This window comes from Rhagoletis pomonella, unplaced genomic scaffold (genome assembly GCF_013731165.1).
Source record: "Rhagoletis pomonella isolate Grant_MI unplaced genomic scaffold, Rhpom_1.0 Rhpom_scaffold_00004, whole genome shotgun sequence".
NCBI classification, from domain to species: Eukaryota; Metazoa; Arthropoda; class Insecta; order Diptera; family Tephritidae; genus Rhagoletis; species Rhagoletis pomonella.
Window position 1 is genome coordinate 43574616 of NW_023458558.1, and position 19549 is coordinate 43594164.

The 19549-nt window shown below is 42.0% G+C and overlaps 2 protein-coding genes across 4 annotated transcripts; one reads left to right on the forward strand and one right to left on the reverse strand.

Annotated features, from left to right (window-relative positions):
- The first annotated feature begins 736 nt into the window (after window positions 1-736).
- Window positions 737-4385, forward strand: LOC118737603 (BTB/POZ domain-containing protein KCTD3). Of its 2 annotated transcripts, none has more exons than XM_036468213.1 (5): window positions 737-1209; window positions 1395-2701; window positions 2762-2881; window positions 2938-3077; window positions 3136-4385. In XM_036468213.1, exons 1-5 carry the CDS (start codon window positions 1154-1156, stop codon window positions 3943-3945), a joined length of 2433 nt encoding a protein of 810 aa, XP_036324106.1. In that variant the 5' UTR covers window positions 737-1153; the 3' UTR covers window positions 3946-4385. The 2 variants fall into 2 exon arrangements, with proteins under 2 accessions (XP_036324106.1, XP_036324107.1); XM_036468214.1 differs by lacking the exon at window positions 737-1209 and adding an exon at window positions 1220-1299.
- Window positions 4386-11711: 7326 nt separating this feature from the next.
- LOC118737604 (serine-rich adhesin for platelets) lies at window positions 11712-19028 on the reverse strand. Of its 2 annotated transcripts, none has more exons than XM_036468216.1 (9): window positions 18447-19028; window positions 17746-17883; window positions 17551-17684; window positions 17190-17305; window positions 16750-17059; window positions 16544-16678; window positions 15821-16473; window positions 15409-15739; window positions 11712-13369 (listed from the first exon to the last, which is right to left on the reverse strand). In XM_036468216.1, exons 1-9 carry the CDS (start codon window positions 18584-18586, stop codon window positions 12225-12227), a joined length of 3102 nt encoding a protein of 1033 aa, XP_036324109.1. In that variant the 5' UTR covers window positions 18587-19028; the 3' UTR covers window positions 11712-12224. The 2 variants fall into 2 exon arrangements, with proteins under 2 accessions (XP_036324109.1, XP_036324108.1); XM_036468215.1 differs by having other exon boundaries at window positions 16544-16681.
- Window positions 19029-19549: the final 521 nt, after the last annotated feature.

The window sequence follows — 19549 nt, forward strand, 5'->3', positions numbered from 1 at the left end:
AGCAAAATCGGTGGGCTTGTTGATCGAGATGACTATGCATAGGTGGTCTGATGCGAGTCGCCGTTATGCGTTGTTGTTGTTGTTGTAGCGGCCACAACAACCCCGCCCAGATTGGTTGATATCTCAGTCGTTGTCGTCAAGTTCCACTAACGGCAGCCCTAAGAAGCGTGCAGCCTCCATTGGGTCGGTGCATAGGGATACAGCCGTTAGGGTTGTCGGGTTTTCCGGGCATGCGAAGAGATGTTTCGAGTCGTGAGGTGTCTCTCCGCATGCCGGACACACATTTGCCCCATCCGCGTTTAGTCTGCTCAAGTATGAGTTTAACCTGCAGCAGTAGCCAGAGCGAAGTTGGGCTATTGTGGTCCTTGTCTCTCGAGGCAGATGAAGCTCCGTCTCGTCAATGTCCGATGGTTGTGTGCCTAGAACGGCATTCACAGGTCTGAAATCTACATAACTCGAAACTGACCCCCTGTGAATGCCGTTCAGGGCCTGTCGGTATGCTGACGGGTCCAGAGGCTGCTTAATGAACCGCTGGAGTATTGATAAGTTTAATATGACTGCATCACTAACTACATTTTTACTAAATTATCGGAAAAGTTGTAGTCAATATCTCGGAAACTGAAGGAGATATGTAAAAACTGATAACACCAATCGAAAGGCCTAATTTCAAAATATATAACTGCATCTAGAACTAAAAATCGTCCAAATGGTGCTTACGACAATCTTTTACACAGGCGACGTTTTGTGTCTGTTAACCAAGTCAACGAACAGACCTATTACCACTAATCACGTTTCCGGTAATGCTTTATAATTTTTGACACTTCTAATCAGACCAGCTTTTACGAAACTCATAAAACTTCCCCCATGTACGTTGACAACATTGAGGCGTAAATAAAAAGCAACAACGTCAACAGAATTCACTTTTGCAGCAGTTTTTCATTTTCCGTTTGCATTCCATTTATGAGACATCACATATCTTAACTTAGGATTTTGTGTATATACCACAAAGTATTCTCCACATCTGAACCAGTTTGTTAAGAAAATTGAAGAAATGCATTTAAACTGAAGCAAAGTGCACTATATTGTGATCGGAAACACGAAACGGTCACGACACGTTGAGCAGGATAGTGTTGGACGAGCCACCAGCACCACGATGACCTACTATGCACATAATGGTGATTTAGTAAATCTGAATGTTGGTGGACAGCGGTAAGTCTATTGCAAGGAAAGGAGATATCGCTGGCGAAGCCATAAATGTATATGCTTACATATGTATATGCACATCGCTAAATACAAATGGTTATATATATTTTTTTTGTATTGCCAATCAAGGCTTTCGTTTTCCAAGTACACGATTACCATTACTTTTTTATACTCTAAACATTTTATTACAGTTTTTCCACTTCCCGTCAGACGCTGACGTGGATCCCAGATACCTTTTTCACGGCATTATTAAGTGGACGCATTTCCAGTTTACGCGATGAAACTGGCGCTATATTCATTGATCGCGATCCGGCCTTGTTCTCGATCATTCTCAACTATTTACGCACTAAAGATATCGACATTAAAAACTGTGAAATACGGGCTTTGCGTCACGAATCTGAATACTATGGCCTTACTCCGCTTGTTAAGCGTCTAGCACTTTGCGAGGACCTAAACCATTCATCATGCGGTGATGTGCTATTTTATGGCTATTTGCCTGCACCGTTGATGCCGTCTAATGAGGCAATTCATGCTGCTGTTATGTCCACAGGATCTGTAGCAACCGAAGATCGCCCAGTTGGTGGCTCAGATCTGCCATCTTATAGAACATCAAATAGTAGTGGAATAAATGCTGGAAATACAAACAATTTATACAACCCACAGGCACCAACAGTACCGTTGGAATCTTGCTTGCCTTCAACATCATCAGGTTTAGTATCAAATTCAACGGTAAACGCGCGTCCTGGTTCAATGGTTCGCGTACCCGAAACGGCATCTGTATCTAGCCGACACTCATCACATTCTCGAAACTCTTCATGGGATTTGCGTTGCGGACGTACGAACGGTAATGTTAGTGGAGAAGTACGCAGTTGGGCTACTGCTGGCCCTTCTTCGACCCATTCACGCACCGCCTCACTAGATTTCATGCGACATTCGCGTAACTCTTCCGCCGACCTCAATAAGCTCATACGCAACGATGTAGGATTGGTATTTAGTCCAACCCTTACTTCAAACTGGGTGGATCCATTGCGGGTTCAAATAATCAAGGCACATCAAAATTGGATTGCAGTGGCTTATGCCCATTTCGTGACTTGCTATAGAGTGAAGGACTCAAGTGGCTGGCAACTGGTATTTACCTCGCCTCACATTGATGCAACCATTGAACGTATGGCGATTAACTCAAAGGTCAACACTTCCACAGCCGAACCCATACCTAGTAAAATGGTGGCTATTTCATATGGTAGCCAAATACGCTTGTGGAGTATACATGAAGGAGGAAATAAAACCGATGTTGGAACATTTAATCTGAATGTACGCGTAGAGTATTTGTTTTTTATCGGCAGCCAGTTGGTGGCGTTGTCCTCATCGGGCAAAATAGGCGTGTGGCATGCCATGACACAGCACTGGCAAATCCAAGATTTGGTGCCCGTACTGTCGTTTGACTCAGCTGGCTCGTTTTTATTGCTGGGATGCAATAATGGGTCTATTTATTATATAGGTAAATTAGATCATTAAAATCGTTTATGAATATATTCTGTTAAATTTAGTATCATTTTAGATATGCAAAAGTTTCCATTACGTATGAAGGATAATGACTTGTTAGTGACTGAGTTATATAAAGACCCGACATTGGATCCCATTACAGCAATTTCTGTTTATCTCACCCCAAAAACTTCAAGTGAGCTTTTCCAAGATCCTCTAAAATATAAGATATGTAAATAACTACGGTTTTAGGTATAAGTGGAAACTGGATAGAGATTGCGTACGGTACGAAATCGGGAGCGGTGCGTATTATTGTGCAACATCCGGAGACAGCCGGCCACGGACCGCATTTATTTGAAACATTTACTGTACACCAAAGCCCAGTAACTAAGGTATGACTCTTAAAATGCATTCTGCAAATATTTTTATTATGTACGTAATTTTTTGCAGGTTACGCTCTCAGAAAAATATTTGGTTTCTGTGTGCAGTGAGTATCACCATGTACGCACCTGGTCATTGACACGTTTTCGCGGAATGCTCTCCACACAACCAGGCTCTACACCCGAGGCATCCTTTAAGATTGTGGCACTCGAAGCCACTGATTCACATTACAGTTACGCAGCTGGTAATGATTTTGGCCCATATGGCGATTATGATGAACAGATTTTCGTACAAAAAGTAGTGCCGGAAACAGATCAGCTTTACGTGCGCTTAGCTTCGAATGGCGATCGCGTCTGTATTATAAAATCAGTAGATAGCTCAACTATCACTTCGTTCTGCGTACACGAGTGCGAGGTGTCTTCACGTATGGGCTCACGTTTCATATTGACTGGCCATTGTAATGGTGCCATTCAAATGTGGGATCTCACAACGGCATTGGCGTTGCTTTCGAAAGATGAACCCCAGCAGAAAACCTCAGGCGGACCCGACACACATGAGCTTCTCCGCCTACTGGATCAATGTGAAATCAGCAATAGTCTCAGCTCAACGCCTTGTATGTCACCATGTCTATCAGTGGTTGGAGGGATGGCAAATGCCACAATAGCTCGCATGAAAGCCAGTAATGTGGCACTGCTAAATCAGTTACACAATCCGCACCAGCCAGTGCCACTGCAGCACCAACCGCAAGCACAAGGGCAACAATCTGTTGTTAACGCAGCAGCGCAGTTTTTGCAGCAACAACAGCAGCTGCCACAACCACAGCAACAACATCCTCAACAGCAACAGGGAGCGCCGGGCAACGGTGGTAATGGCGAATGAAATGCGGAAGCGGCGTGTGCAGCAGCAGCAGTTGCTGTTGTTGCTGCTGAGGCGGCGTTGGTCGGGCGTATTTCATCGTTTCTCACATTTAGCATAGCATTAGAGTACATTGCCAAGCTGTTGCAAATAATGTTCTGCTCGATTATATATATTTGCATATTACGTTATACGGCATCAGCAGCTGTGCGGCGACCTTAAGAGTGTCCTCGTGGCTAGCAAAAGTTACTCTTAATCTACTTTTTGTCTAGATGTTGTCTATGTACTGTTTTTATGCTACACATATTTGTATAAGTGATTTTAAATGCGATTCGCGGCAAATTATTCGTACAGTACGTATGTATTACTTTTACAGATACTGATGAATTATACTACACACCTACATATACGATTTATTACACACTTGTTTTCCCGAAATATATCGAAATATACACGAAAGAAAATTTTTATTGCAATTAATAATAATTTTATGCATTTGTTATTTGCTTACGTACGTAGTACATATGTATGTATGTATGGACGACCGCCAAACTGAAACCTTCACATCCCTTTGGGCGGAACAATTTCCAAGTAAACTTGACGTAATATGGATCGTGATGAAATCTGCGGTATCTTGATAAAACAGCTTGGGTGCGTTCAGAAATGCATCAAGCCAAAGCATCGGTCTCTGTTATTTCTAAACTATAACTGTTGGAAATGTCAGATATGCGCAACCACCTTTAAAAGCTGAATTTGGACGTAATTGCGTAAATATGACATTTCAATCAATAATAGTTTAGAAATAAAAGATACTGATGCTTTGGCTTGATGCATTTCTGAGCGCACCCCTTATCTTGAGTTAGACCATTTTCTCTATAAAGCATTGTGTTCCTAAAAAATATTTACGAATAGTAACTAAAAAGTTCCGTTACTTCGACGATGGTGTAGGCCAATTTTAGTGAATCGTCCGACCCGGCGAAGTACAATGACCGGATATCCATCAGATTTAGGGACTTATTTCGTCGGTGAACGATTATTTTAGCCACAAATCCTACTGCGCCCTTCGGCAGACAAAGCCAAACGACGCGTTGCTCGATAAAAAACTACCAATGTGCCATTAACTTACATACTTTCACCCACGATAAAGTTCGGGTGGTCATCGGGAAGGATGAAGCCTTCAAGGTCATCGAGAGCAAACTACCTCAACGAGGTCATCAATCCGTCGTTCGGAAAGCTCGGAGAGATACCCGTTTACTTTCGAACACAAGTCATCAATTCCATTCCCAGTCGCCATGATCGAGCAATCGTCGACGTAAGAGACAATCGAGACTCCCTCTGGTGGTTGAGGGAGCTTTGAAAAGTAAAAGATAAACAGTAGTGGGGAAAGGTAACCACCCTGTGGAACCCCCTGTTTAATTTTTCCGAGTTTGCTCGATTTGTCTCTACACATTACCGACGAGTGTCGACCACTCAGATAATTCGCCGACCACCATTTGAGCCTCTGTGGGAGAGAGGAGGCCTCTATGTCTTCTAGAGCGTGGAGTAGCTGACGGTGTCAAACGCCTTTGACAGGTTCAACGCTACTATAATAGTTCTCTCACAGGGTACGGTTGCGGTTAAGGGCACGTGTTATCTGCGTGTTTATGGCGTTAAGTGCTGTTGTTGAACTGTGCACTTTACGGAAACTATGCTGATGCTTCGCTGGGGTCAGGTGGTTCGTAAAATACGGGAGCAGCAAGGCCTCTAGTGTCTTCGCTACCGGGGAAAGGAATGTTATCGGGCGATAAGATTGTCCTTTGTTGGCTGGTTTTCCCGGTTTGAGCAGTGGGACAACCCTCACCATCTTCCAGATGCCTGGGACGAGGAGAGTGGCCATTGACATATTGAGGTCCTCCGTTAGGTACGCTACTTTCGCAGGACCCAAATTTTTCAGCATCAATATGCACATTCCGTCGGGATCCATGGCGTTGTAGGCTTTCGCCTTCCCGGTGGCCACCTGGGGGGCTTCTCTGTAATGCGATGCGAAAAAGAAATGCGATGCGATAGGCAAATACGTCGTAAGCAATACGCATCGCATTACAGAGTAGCCCCTCTCAACTTCACCGCTAGTGAAAGCAAGGGAGGCCCAAGTTGTGCACACTTTTTCCGCCTATGCACGTTCACGAGCTACCGAATCTCCGCGTTAAGACCCCTGATACGGGGATTTCCGGGATCGGCCTGACGAAGGTTGTCACGTTCATCGGCTAGAACAGTCTCTTCAGCTGGGAAGTTTGGACGGGGGTCCGAAATGCATCCTGGCGGTACGAAGCCAGCTGCAGCACCAGTGACAACCCTGCGGAACTTACGTTCACCAAGGTGGACGTCGGTTGCTGTGGGGAGCGCAGCCAACGTGCTCTCAGTAAATTTCGCGAAGCTTTCCCAATTAGCTTTAGAAAAGTTAATATAGGTCTGGTGTTCCGCGGAAGCAAAGTCGGTTGGTTTATCGATCGAGATGACTATGGGTACATGGTCTGATGCCAAAATCAACATAGGTCGCCATGATACGCTGTTTATCAGACCAGCGCTGACTATTGTTATGTCTGGCGAGCTGCAGCGGCTGCCCATAATCCTGGTGGGTGCGTCGTCGTTTATTGTGCAGATGTCGAATCGTCTATCTGCTTAACCAAGATTGTTCCCCAACGATCGTTTGAAAGGCTTGAATGCCAAAGATCGTGGTGCACATTAAAGTCACCTACTACCATACGGTTTTCACCTCTGAGTAGCGCATCTATATTAAAGTGATATCCTGCCGGGCATCAAGTGACAGGAGGTATATAAACGTTAAATATTTCGAGCTTAACATCGCCTGACCGGATAGCAATGCCCTGATATTCTAGGGTGGTATCCCTGCGGTCGATATTTGCTTCAATAAGACGATACTGCACGGTGTGGTGCGTGATGAACGCTAAGCCACCACCATTATCTCGCTCGCGATCTCGACGGTGCACGTTGTATACGGCACAATTCAACAATGTTGAATTGCTATGCGACTTCGTCTCTTAGACCGCAATCATCAATATACCATGCCTTCCCATGAAGACGGTTACCTCTTCGATCTTGCTCTAAAGTCCGTTGCAGTTAAGGTTAAGTAAGTTAAGTTGAAGGAGCTTCATGTGGTTCGGGAGACGTGTTGTTATGCGGCGTGTGAGGGATGTGTGTAGCCTTGCCGCCATTGGCTGTGTGCGCTGCTGTGGAGGTTTCCGCCCTGTGGTGGCGGGTCAACTTGGGTATGCGACCGAGCAGCGCAACACAGGCCCTCAAAGTTCCTCGTCCAATCTCGCATCGTGCGCAGACCTGAACAAGCCCCAAAGTGGCACCAGCCAATGCAGGTGTTGCATTGGACTAATGTCACATTACGGAATATCCTGGTCTGACATACTGTGCAGATTGTAGGAGGCATGTGGGTGGGGGTGCGGTTGTGACTGTTGTGTGGTCTGTCGCGGTTGCGGTGTGGTCTATTGTGTGGTTGTGTTATAGTGTTTGTGTTGACCTGCTTAGGTGGACTGGGGTTAGCCGTGAAGGCTGCTCTGTTTGATCAGCAGGGGGCCACAAATGATGTGGTCCACTGTCGATGAGTCCGTAGTCCTGAGCAGACTCTGAGGTGACTCCACCCGTCGCAAGCATTGCAATTGACTGAGGTGGAGTTGTGGTGTAGTCGTCTCTGGCATACACAGCAGGTGTAGGTTTCTGGCCCTGAGTTTGACTCGATGCCAGCCTAGAGCAGAAGAATACGTAGCAAATGTAGCCCTATGGACGAACAAATTCTGAGAAACTTCGCCGACCTAAACGGGTTAGATCGCCGAACCAACAGCCCTTGGTCGGGTAAAACCCGAGTCATTCCGGTACGTAGAACCGGCTCAGGTGTCGACATCATCAGTATCAACCCCAACGGTCCAAAATCTAATCGTTCGATCGACACTCGGGTCTGCGGTAGCGGAGTGACCCATATGTATTTCTGTCATTTCAGCTGATTCCCGAAACTGCTGGGTGGGTGTTTGGGTGTGCTGAGCTACGTAATATTTACAGCACAGCCTTGTTGCTTTCTTGATGATATGTTGCTGATGCTAAGAAATGCTGCATAAATTGCGCAATGAAAATTTTGATGTTGCTTTTGATTAGCCAGTGATTGTCAAAATTTAGTTCCATCCATATGGGCTTATCCAAAGTAGTTTTCTTTATAAAACATAATTATAAATAATTTATTTTCCATTGAACTAAGCACCCAAGTGTTTGCTTAATTACATACTTTACGTGTTAATATGTAAACAATTACATGCTAATAATCTGTTAAAAACGTAAAAACAATGAAATAAATTTAGGTTTAAGGCAAAAACACAAAGGTCGAAGTGATAAAAAGTACAATAAAAAACAAGAAATATCTTGAATAAGAAATTGTGCTATATGATAAATAAATTTATTGAAAAATTAGTGCATAAATGCCGCAAGATTAGAATTTTTACTTTCAATTTTTGTTTTTAATTTTTGTGTGTTTCAACTTAACTGATTCGCTGAAGGTTTGTCAAAATATTCAGTTGTGTATGTGGAATTTTTTTAAATGTTTAATTGTTCTGATTTGATAAATTTATAGTGTACATATTATGTGCATTAGTGTATATAATAATACATAAATATTGAATATACATACTTAGTATATTGAACTGGATAGCCACCGTTCGAAATTTAGAATTGTAAGGCCTAACTACTAAAACAGATTCTATAGTTAAATTTTTTTTCGCTTGGAAATATTTTTCGTTTGCTGCAACTTTTATAGTGATGTCCCCTAGTAACCTGAAAAAGTATTAGAAATGGAACATAGGGTTTTATATTTGCACCCAGGAAGTTAATGCAAACTTGAATCCAGAGCACTTTATTAACAAGAGTTTAAACTAGTGGTGGGCACTTTTAGAATTTTCAAACACATGTAATTGGGCTACAATTAGACCACTGGCTTTTGGGCGATATTTAACTGACTGACTGTTGATTTAGTGGTGTCCGCCCAGGGGCACAAATGTTATGTTGTTGTTGTTGTTGTAGCAGCAGTACTTAACCCCCCAGGTTCTGCCATGTATCGTCCTCTTCACCCTCCGACTCTGTAAGCCTGAGGCCGAGAAAGCGGGCAGCGTCGATGGGCGCGGTCCAGAGTGCTTCTGGTGTTAGGGTGCAGAGGTGCTGGGTGTCGTGGGCACCTTGCCCTTGTTCAGCCGAGAGAGGTAGCTGTTGAGTCGTTGGCATTACCCCGAACGGAGTTGTGCTAGGGTTCAACTGGTTTCTCTCGGCAGTTCTGTTTCTTCTAAGTTTATGGGCGGCGGTCGACCGCCTAGGACCATGTTGTCATTGCGCTGTTGAGCGCCCCTCTGTATCTTGCTGCGTCGAAGGGATAGTCTACCTATGGCTCAATGTCTGCCTTCTAGTCGTGCAGGTGTCGTCTCACCTGTCGTGGGGCGGTTCATTTCGAAGCAGGGCCTTGTTGGGGTGGTTCTCTCGGTACCAACGCACGTGTTGTGTTCTTTTACCGCCAGCATCTGGTTTTCTTCATGGAGGTGATGTTCGGACGACATGAGATGACAACCTGTAGCCGTACGTAGAGCTGCGTTCTGGCAAGTTTGGAGATTCCTCCACTGCGTATCGCTTATCGCCACCGTTTCTTAATCGATTTAAAGAACTTTGTTCCGGGCTCGAAGTTTGTTGCATGTGGCTTTGGAGTAGAAGCTATCGAACGTCACTACCGGGATATTGGGGTGATTAGTCGTCGGTATTATGGCGCCATCGACGAAATCGTCGTTCTAGCCAAACCTTCTTGGTCCAGGTTGTAGAGTGTGGCGGTGGATTTGGCGGCGGAGATTTGGAGGCTCCTTGCAGTGAAGAAATTGGAAAGATCGGTGATATAGTCGGTTTTTTCGATAACAAAGTCTGACGATGGTTATCCACCGTTTCGTCGTAGCTGGAAGAGGCGTGTCCAGGACGTCTAGGCAGAGGGTCGCGTGGTTCACCGCGTCGAATGCCTTCGACAAGTCTACTGCGACTAGGACCGTACTCGACGTTGGTTCAGACCCTTGTTAATGTGTGTGGTAATGGTGTTTAATGCTGTTATTGTGCTGTGCATTTTTCGAATGGAAATGAGCCCACCCATTTTCCTCATCTCGGGGATAATCAGGGTGGACAGACAAGTTGAAAGTGGCGGTCATGTACTCGACTCCTGCAGGTCCTAGCTTTTTCACCATCTACATGGATATTCCATCTGGGCCTAACGCCTTGATGTGGTTGATAGGTGCCTGCGTTTCTTCGATGGTAAAGCACGGTGGTGTGTCTCGGAGGCAGAGTTTATGCGCTTTAATCAGCACACTGCGGGTTTCGTCTCACTTTGGGTGTGCAATGACTTGCCGGCTAAATAAGCGCGCGCACGACCGCGGATCCGACGTGGCGGTGGTGCCGAAGGTGAGAGGGACATTGTCCTTACGCTTCGTCGGATTGGAGGGAGACTTGACTGTGGACCACAGTTTGCTGACTCCACTTTTGAGTTTGCAGGTCTTTATATGTTCACTCCATGTTGTGTTCGTTAACCAGGTTTCTAATGTCCCTGTTGAGATCTCTTATACGGGGATAACCTGAATTAGCCTAGCGGATTCGATCACGCACGTCTGCGAGTACCGCCGCTTCAGTGGGAAAGCCTGGACGGATTTTGGCGATCCAGCCGGCTGGTATGATGCGAGCGGCTACTGCGTTGATGATATTGCACACTGATACACGCGCGCATGATGGTAGAGGAAGAGCATTGAATTTGCGGTCGGCGAATTCCGTGGAACCGTCACAGTTTGCCTTCCATGTATTCATGAATATGCGGTTCTCGCATGTAATAAATCCCTCGTCTGATCTATCGCGACTACTATGGACAGGTTGCCATCCAATGCAGTTTATCAGACCCCCGCTGGCTATTGTTATATCTGGCGGGCTAAAGCAATCAACTATTTGAAGTCCGTTGCAACTAAACTGCAACAACTTGATTGATTGTGGCCCTATGATGGTTACGTGTGGGGTGAGTACTGACGCGCTGGCTGTGCTGATGGTTGTGCCTGTGGGGCCTGACGATTTAGTACTTTGGGTCATGCTCCCATGGAAAAAAACATTGGGGTGATGGTGCTTGGTCGGAGTGAGGTCTCCGAGTTAAACCGGTAGCGTAGAACCCACCGCACAATGCTATCGTGGCATGGGCTGAAGATGATTCGCTGTGTTGTTGTTCCTATTAGAATTGAGGGCTTACGTACAGTTTGATGAGGTCCTTCCACCCGTGAAGGTTTTGTGATGTTTATCATGGAGGCATCGACAGACAAATACCATTGTGGGTCGCGAGTAACGTTTCTTTGTTCGCAGGCCCCTCTTGGACAGGAAAACACTGCTTCACATGCAAGCGTAATATGGGATGAGATTTGCCGACCACTGGTACTAAACCTCTTGCCCCATAGTTAAACTCCGAATAAATTTCTATAAAGTATTGATTTTTCAGCGTTGTATAATTTCTAGCATTAAAAATCTATCTAGCAACTATGAATATGATGAACCCACAGTTAAAATATTGTTCGTGGTTAAGTTAACAATGGTTTAGCTACGATCTTCGCATTCGGCATTAATTAAGAAAACAGTTTTTTTTTTTTAATAAATGTGTGTAACAGTTATACATAAGTACAGTTGTTTAGCGTTATAAAGATGAATTTTCGCTGTAACAAATTACACAAAAAAAAACTTTTGCTTCTGCGGCTCGACTTAGAAGAAGATCTTAAGAGATTTTATGTTAATATCTTATCTGATATAGCTTTCATAAGCTTTTCTTTCGTCTTCTAAAGTTTTCATGCAGTTATAAAGATAAATTTCGAATGATAACAAAAGTGAAATAAACATAGAGTATATTTATGTTTGAAGGTGCAAATATAATAATTTGGCATATCTTTTTTATTGAAATACAATATTCCATGCAACAAATATATTCCATTAGCATCTCACTCAATGATATGTACCTACTTCTAGTTATATGTGAAAAAAAGAAACAACACATGAAGAAATGGTAATTGCAAATTTTTTTGCAATGCAAGTGCAATATGTGTACGTACGTAAAGCATCAGCTTCGCTGCCTTATATTCTCCAAACATTTAAATATGCGTGTAACGCATAAAAATTGTATATACTAAGATAATATAATAATAAATACAGACATATCTAATAATTGCCACAAAATGTGCTCTTAGCCCAATTACTACATACTAATTATTTAACTAAACTTGAAAGTAATCATCGACTACCACATCCGTGGCATTCAGTTCACTGGTATTTTGCACTTTAGTTGCTGTTCCGTCTGGTCTCGCTTTTGGCATTAGTCCATTTGGTGTGGTCTTTAACGGCACCGCTGCTATTATAGTTGCCGCTGCTGAATCAGAGTTCGTTACTGTCGTTGCTGGTGATGAAGCACTTGTGCTACCACCGGTTGTTGTCGTTTTGTGCGTTTGTGCATTGCCTTGCTTATGTTTCTGTTGTTGTCGCAACTCATCTGGCGTTATTGGACTACTACTGCTCAACTGTGTGTCAGAATATTCGGTCTGTAGCCTCTCGTATGGATTTTCACGTCCCGTGCTCGGGTAACAAACGGATTCGTAGTTTGGATCTGTTTCGCTGCCAGTGAGTGATTCATATTGCGAAGATGTCGAAGGGGTTTGTCGTGAACTTATCGTACTAGTGGTGCTGCTGCTGCCGGTCAACGCATTGGTTGACGACACTGTCGAACTATTAGCCAGCAACGATGATGAATTAATTGAAGAAGGCGAAGTAATTGCCAGTGTATCTTGTGTGACACCAGAAGCAACGCTTACGCTCAGCGCAAGCTTACCCGTTGGCGTATGCAACGCGCTGAGTGGCAGCTCAGATGCTGATTGTGGTATTCGTGGTGCTTCAGCGATGCGCGCATAGTGATCGGAGTCTTCGGTGTCTGGTGTAACGCCACACATTTCTTCTTTCGTTTCAGCGATGCTGGCGTAATTGTGATTGGCATCCGTGCCGATCGTGCTGTAACCACCAGTCGCACCATCATCGCATTCCTCGCCTTTTACTTTGCTGTAGCCGTCAGTAGAGTCGTCATCAAGGGCCAAATGTTTTTTCTCATTAATTTTGGCATAGCCATCATCAGATAGGCCGGCGGATTTTGGACGTTCCAGCACTTCGTAATTGGGATCGTAGTCAGATGATTTCTTCTCGTTATCTGGATCGGATTGATTTAGTTTGTTTGGCTTTTGGAGGGTTTCATAGCCGGGATCGCTGTTGCTCGTTGTGTCAAGCGGCACGGCAATAGTCTCATAGTGCTTGTCGCTGTTTACATCTGAATTTATCGGTGGTTTTGCGTTTGCTGCAGGTGGATTAGGTATTTGTACTAAAAAAAAATTATAGAAGTCAATGATTTATTTCATTTGTATGTAGTTCATTAATTTAACCTTTTCAGACGGTGGGTGGAGAAGTGTGGGTTGTTAAAGATTATAAATTTACATATAAGGAAAAAATGTTAGTGCAAAAAAGCATGCAAACAAGATAATTCGTACAGTCTAAGTGAAAATTTTAAGAACATGTCCCATTGGTAAGCTGTTAGGATTTTGATAATTTTTAAATACAGACCAACAATGACAAAGTTTAGGAGCCATTAGTATGTATATTACTTCCACTATTCTATAAAAATTGAGGTGCAGATTACGTAAATCTATTTTTTTTGTAAGATTTTATGTTTTTTTCCTAAATAAAAATAGAGAATAGAGTATGGAACATGAGCAAACAACTCTTATTTAGTAATAATAATCATAGTTGGAAATACACCGCCCGAATGAACTCTACTAAGATATTATTTTTGTTGTTGTAGCGGTCCTACTAAGCTTTGTCTAAATATTCTAGTAGTCTATCAATTGTTGCCGTCAAGCTCAATTAAGGGTAAGCCTAGGATGCGTGCTGTTTCGATCGGGAAGGGGGTGCTGAGCTAAAAATATAGTGAACAGGCGAGCAAAGGCTCTGTTCAGAAATGCATCAAGCCAAATCATCAGTGTCTTTTATTTCTAAATTATAATTGTTAGAACGGCCTTTTTTGCGCAAAAAAGTTCGCATTCGGAATTTAACCGTGGTTGTGCATATTTGACATTTCATTCAAATATAGTTTAAAGATAAAAGAGACTGATGATTTGGATTGATGAATTTCTGGACACAGAAAAAGCGTCGATTATAAACCTGTATTTTTTAATAGGAGTGCAGAGAAGGATGAGCTGATGCAACTACCTATAATGCTGGTGAATGGTGCAGAATGTCGAATCGTTTATCTGCTGTACCAATAGAATGCCTCTACGAGTGTTTGACAGGCTTGTACTCATATGGGAAAGATGTGAGCATCGAAAGGTACACACAGCAGAAGAAGCTTTTTGATCCGGAGTTAGACTAGAAACAATAATTTTGAGCTACTCTGCTGCTTTCTGTTCCTCTAGGAATGAACTACAATTGGAAGAGTTCGCCGTTCTAAACGGGCCTAAATCGAGGAAAAAACAACTTTTGCTCTCTTATAAAAAATGTACCATTCCGATTCATATATTCCAGCAGCATATTCTAGAAAATAGTTTATCGAACAATGTTATTAATGGAGATAATAATATCACTTTCTAATTCTATGAAATAACTAACTTTGTTTTCTTTTTAACCGACTTCACAAACAGGAGGAAGGTTATCAATTCGTCGGAATATTTTATTTTTATTATTTTTTTTTTATGTATGTTACCGCATAATTTTGGACCACGTTTTGGACCGATTTCTATAATTCTTTTTTTAAAGGAAAGGGTTTACCACACAGGTCCCATTCTAACTTGGTTTAAATCCCGTCATTGGATCATGAAGAGATTAACGATGATCTTAAATTTTTATAGGAGATGTGAAGTCGATTTTATTTTTTGCTTAAAAATTACTTGTTTTAATCATTTTTTTTAAACACGAATATCTCATTAAACCTGATTACTGCTTTTCTCTCGTGCAATAAACAGTTAAAGTGTAATTAACAAAAATATTAACATGCAAATTTTGTGTTAATATAAACTTTGTTTTATAAAAAATAGTAAAACGCCACTGAATTAGTAAAAAGCATTAATGTATATACTAACCGCTGCTTCCAAATAAAAAATGCTGAAATTTTCGTTGGCTCAAAAGCAAAACTGCGGTAAGATCTCATTTACGCACAACTATAAACGATTTGTTTGTTTTACAAATTTGTTGAATAAAAAATTTAGAATTTTGGAGCATTTGCATTTCATTTTTGCAAGATACATACAGATGAGTTGGAAGGAGTAGGAGGAGAGAGAAGGAAATAAGTAAATAAAATATACTCAGAAGAAAGGCAATTAATAAACTAGATAGAGCATAAAAACGAGTTTGCCAAAGGAGCCTACTCACCGATTTCTTTTGGTCGCTCTTTTCGCAATAAGCTGCTGTAGCAATCTGATTTGCGATTTTCAAGTACTGATGGGCGGACCGCGTCGGCAGGTATTGTTTCATAACCATGATCCTTGGAACCGTAGCTGTTGCTACGAATTCGCCCTTTATCGCTCGTGGCATTTGAAATGTTGAATACACTGACGCGATTCGTTTCCATTAGCTCGGCTGCAGCCATGTCTAATGGGCTAATGCCTAACGCAGCGTTGTTATCACCGTATTTCCGCGTCATTACGGGAGAGTTGTTTTGTGAAGAAGGTGAGTGGCGTGATAACTTGTTCTTTTTCATCACCTAAACACATTAAACATTTATAATTTCGATTTCAGTTACATTTTTTTTTATACATGAGTATAACTAGTGTTCCGCGCATACCTTTGCATACATGCCCTCGATATCTTTGGATGGACTCAGGCTTTTACTTTTATTTTTCTGAGGGGATATTTCATCTGTAGTAGCTGATGCAGCGGTAACTGCATTGATCGATGTGGCCGTTATAACGCCACTTGGATTGAAGTCTCCAGCACCGCTACCGCATTCGATCACAGATATAACGGAACTACGACACGAGGTAATGTTCGATTTGGGCGTTGGTGGCAACGGAGAGTTGGCTTGTCGTTTTTCGGGCTTTGGTGAACCTAAATTGCAAACCAATGAACTGTTATTTGATGATGAGGAGGGCTGACGTGAGTGCTTTTGTGTGCGTAGGCTATCCACAGGTGGTGGTACAGGAGTGGCATGCTCAGAAATAGGCCTTTGTGTGTGACTTCCATGCTGATGGTGGTGCGATACAGTGGATGTATTCGATATTTTATATTCTGAAGATTGTACGTTATGTGCATGAACAGTATTAGCATTGATACTGTGACTACTGTTATTTGTATTATTGATTTCCACAGATACGACCATTGAACTCATTTGCAGAGGTTGGATTTGTGCATACGTCTCTGAACCACTAGTATAGATGTCAGTGAGAACATTTGGATTTCCGCGAATATTCGGGTCCTCGATAGCTGCATATGTTTCGTCTAACAAGGAAGAGAGAAAACAAATATTGATTATATTATTATTAAAAAAGCAAGATTTAGTTTATCTAACCAGAATCGTCTGATACAGTGGCATAATGCGAATCGCTTGCATCACGAGTCAGCGTAGCTATCCGTTGAGTTTGCTTTGGCGGCTGTTGTGCTAGAATATTTGCAAGCGGCTCCCGCACGCTGATGCTGGTGTAGCCTTCTGAAAATAATGTTGAAGTGTATTGCGTTGTTCATATTTTGATATACGTATTTATAAATGCAAATTACTTGAAGAGTCCTGCGAGTCGCCACTAAAGTGTTGATTTGTTATAGGCGGTGTCATATATGGAAGATCTTGACTGGCTGAGATCATACCTGCAATGGCCGAAGCGGCTGGAATTTCTGCTTGTGAAGGAGACTCGTTTTGCGATGTATTGCTGTGGTTTGAGTTGCGAGAATGTGTTCCGTTAAGCTGTGGTGGTTGACTGCTGTATATAGCATTATTGCTATTGCCGGCCGCTACCACAGCTGCAGCGGCTGCTGCTGCTGAAGCTGACGGTGGGTTTACTTGAGCGTAGGGATGTTCCGTGTTTCGCACCTTCATTAAAAGATAAAAATTTGTTTTAAGATATGTAAATAGAAAAATACGCATTTAAATTTTTTTTAAATTACAAACTACATTTACTTAAAAAAAAAGAATTATTAAAATTTCATTTTCCATATCTTACTTTGGCGTAGTCATGCGGCGGATTTCTCACTCTAGAATAAGGTGAACTGACGTCATCTGCTTGACTTATGGAACTGTGCTGAGATACACTTGTTTGCTTTTTTAGACTTGGAGTGGCTGAAATTGGTAATTTAAAGTTAGAGTAAGTTTTATTTCTGAAGAGAAATTACCTTAAACGGGGCTAAGGTAAATTTTTTTAAATATTTTTTTAATGCTTGGAAGCATGGCACATAATAAACCTATTTTTTAAACACATTTATTTCAAACTATTTATTCTTAGTTCGAAATGTTTTAATGTTTGCAATGTAATTAAGAAAATACTAGATTATAATCTAATGATAATTACCATTAATGACACTTACGACTTTTATTGCGATCGTTTCCTTCATCTAGAAGACGTTTGTCCGCTACAGTTTCGTATAGTTCAGATCCATTATCGCAATTTGCATCACCAACTGGTATATCCGGCAGACTTCGATGTGCTGCAGTGCTTGCTCTGTGCATTAATGTATAGAAATGTTTAGAATTTTACGGATTTTATAAATGTTGTTTATTACCTTTTCTCGGAGTCGGTGTTAGAAACTGCAGAAACATTCAAGTCAGTATGGGATTCACTATTCGCTGCCACTTTGACGACGACGACATCGTCAGGGTTGGTCATTTTAACCATACCCTCCAATCCACCCAAATCATCTCTAAAAATGAACGTGAAAAAGAAAAGTGAATGCAATTACATAAAAAAATTTTTAATGAAAGTAAAATAAGTCTAACCCAAATGCATTTAATCTGTAAGTACATACATATGTATGTATAAACAAACATACTCGTATTCGTTTTCGCCACTAGCTGACTAGTAATAATAACCCTGAATGTGTGTATGCATGTAAATATTACTTATATACTCCAGCTGAAACTTTTAAAGGCAGTAGGGTGCTGATTGGGGCTCTTTTGTTGACGTAGCCATTGTGGCGGTAGATTTTTGTCGATCGCGTGCAACTCCTCTGCTGTGTTGGCGACTTTGTGAACGCTTCAGCCTCGTTCGACGCCAATTATTTCCCATACATATGAACTTTGAAGTTTATGACCACCCACTTCCTCCCAAATTTGCCTATGTATAGGGTGTGTATGCATACATATACACACATTCATATGAGAGCCAGTCTGTCTGCCAGATTTGTAAACTGAATGGACTTTTGCAAATCAGCAAGTTAACTAAAATGTTACCAATACCACCAAATGTTTCGACTTTTCGACTTACTTTGTTGCTTGACGCTTGCACCAGAGACAGGCTGCCAAAAGCACAATCACCGTCAATGTTACATTCACAGTTAGCAGTAGAGCATAGTAAAACGCCTCACTGCTGGCGTGCTCATCCCCTCCAGCGTCCCTCAATTCCATTGCAACTAATGGCTTTTAGGCTGCAACTCACTAATTTGCACAATTTAACGTTCTTTACGGTTATACACAAATTTCGAAAATATGTTTTATTTTGTGTTTTTTCCTACATTGGAGTTTGTACTAATACTTGCAATATTGCACATTGGCTCATTGGCTCAAGCCAATTGGTGCACCTTTCACCACTCTGCAAGCGTAGTAAAAATATTTTTGTTTTTCTTATTGCCTCTTAACGCTTTTGTAGCGTAAATACTTTATTTATTTCACTGCACATTTTTGTAGCAATTTATTCGTAGTTATATGGATTTCAATAAATAAAACCGTCGAATAATACGCGAAATCTCAAGTAAAACAATTTTCTTTCACCGCGTTTTGCATATTGCACACGCACACATCCAACGTTTGATGTACGCTGACGTCGTTGACTACGCGTCGACGCCTCTGCTTGTCAAATTTGAGGCTTTTACTGGTGCTGCCATCCTATTAGATATGACTTGGAGATATTTTGGAGGAGAAAATAATGTGAATTTAAAGAAATTAAATGGGACAGAAAATAAAGACGTTGCAGTTGCCTTGACTTCGCTGAATATATCTTATATTTACAAATAAACTTATTTGATTTGATTATGCAAAAAAAAAAAAAAAATAAAAAAAAAAATTGGCCGGAAATGAGAAATGCTGCTAAAATAACTGTCCTAGGAACGTAAGTATACTCTATCTGGTTTTATCCGGTTTATACCCTCCTGCCTGCAAACCGTCCAATAGGCACGGTTTCGCTTAACACCCTAGATTAGGAGGTGGCACTTCTTAGCCGCTGTTCTCTAGAAGAGGACTGAGTGGTGATTCAGGTAAGCCCCGCGCCAACGGCAAGGTGCCTGCCCTACTAGGGTTTACGTGCACACCAATCTTTCTCGTATACCCAGTGGACACCAATCCCTTTCGTAACACCAGTGATAAAAACCATAA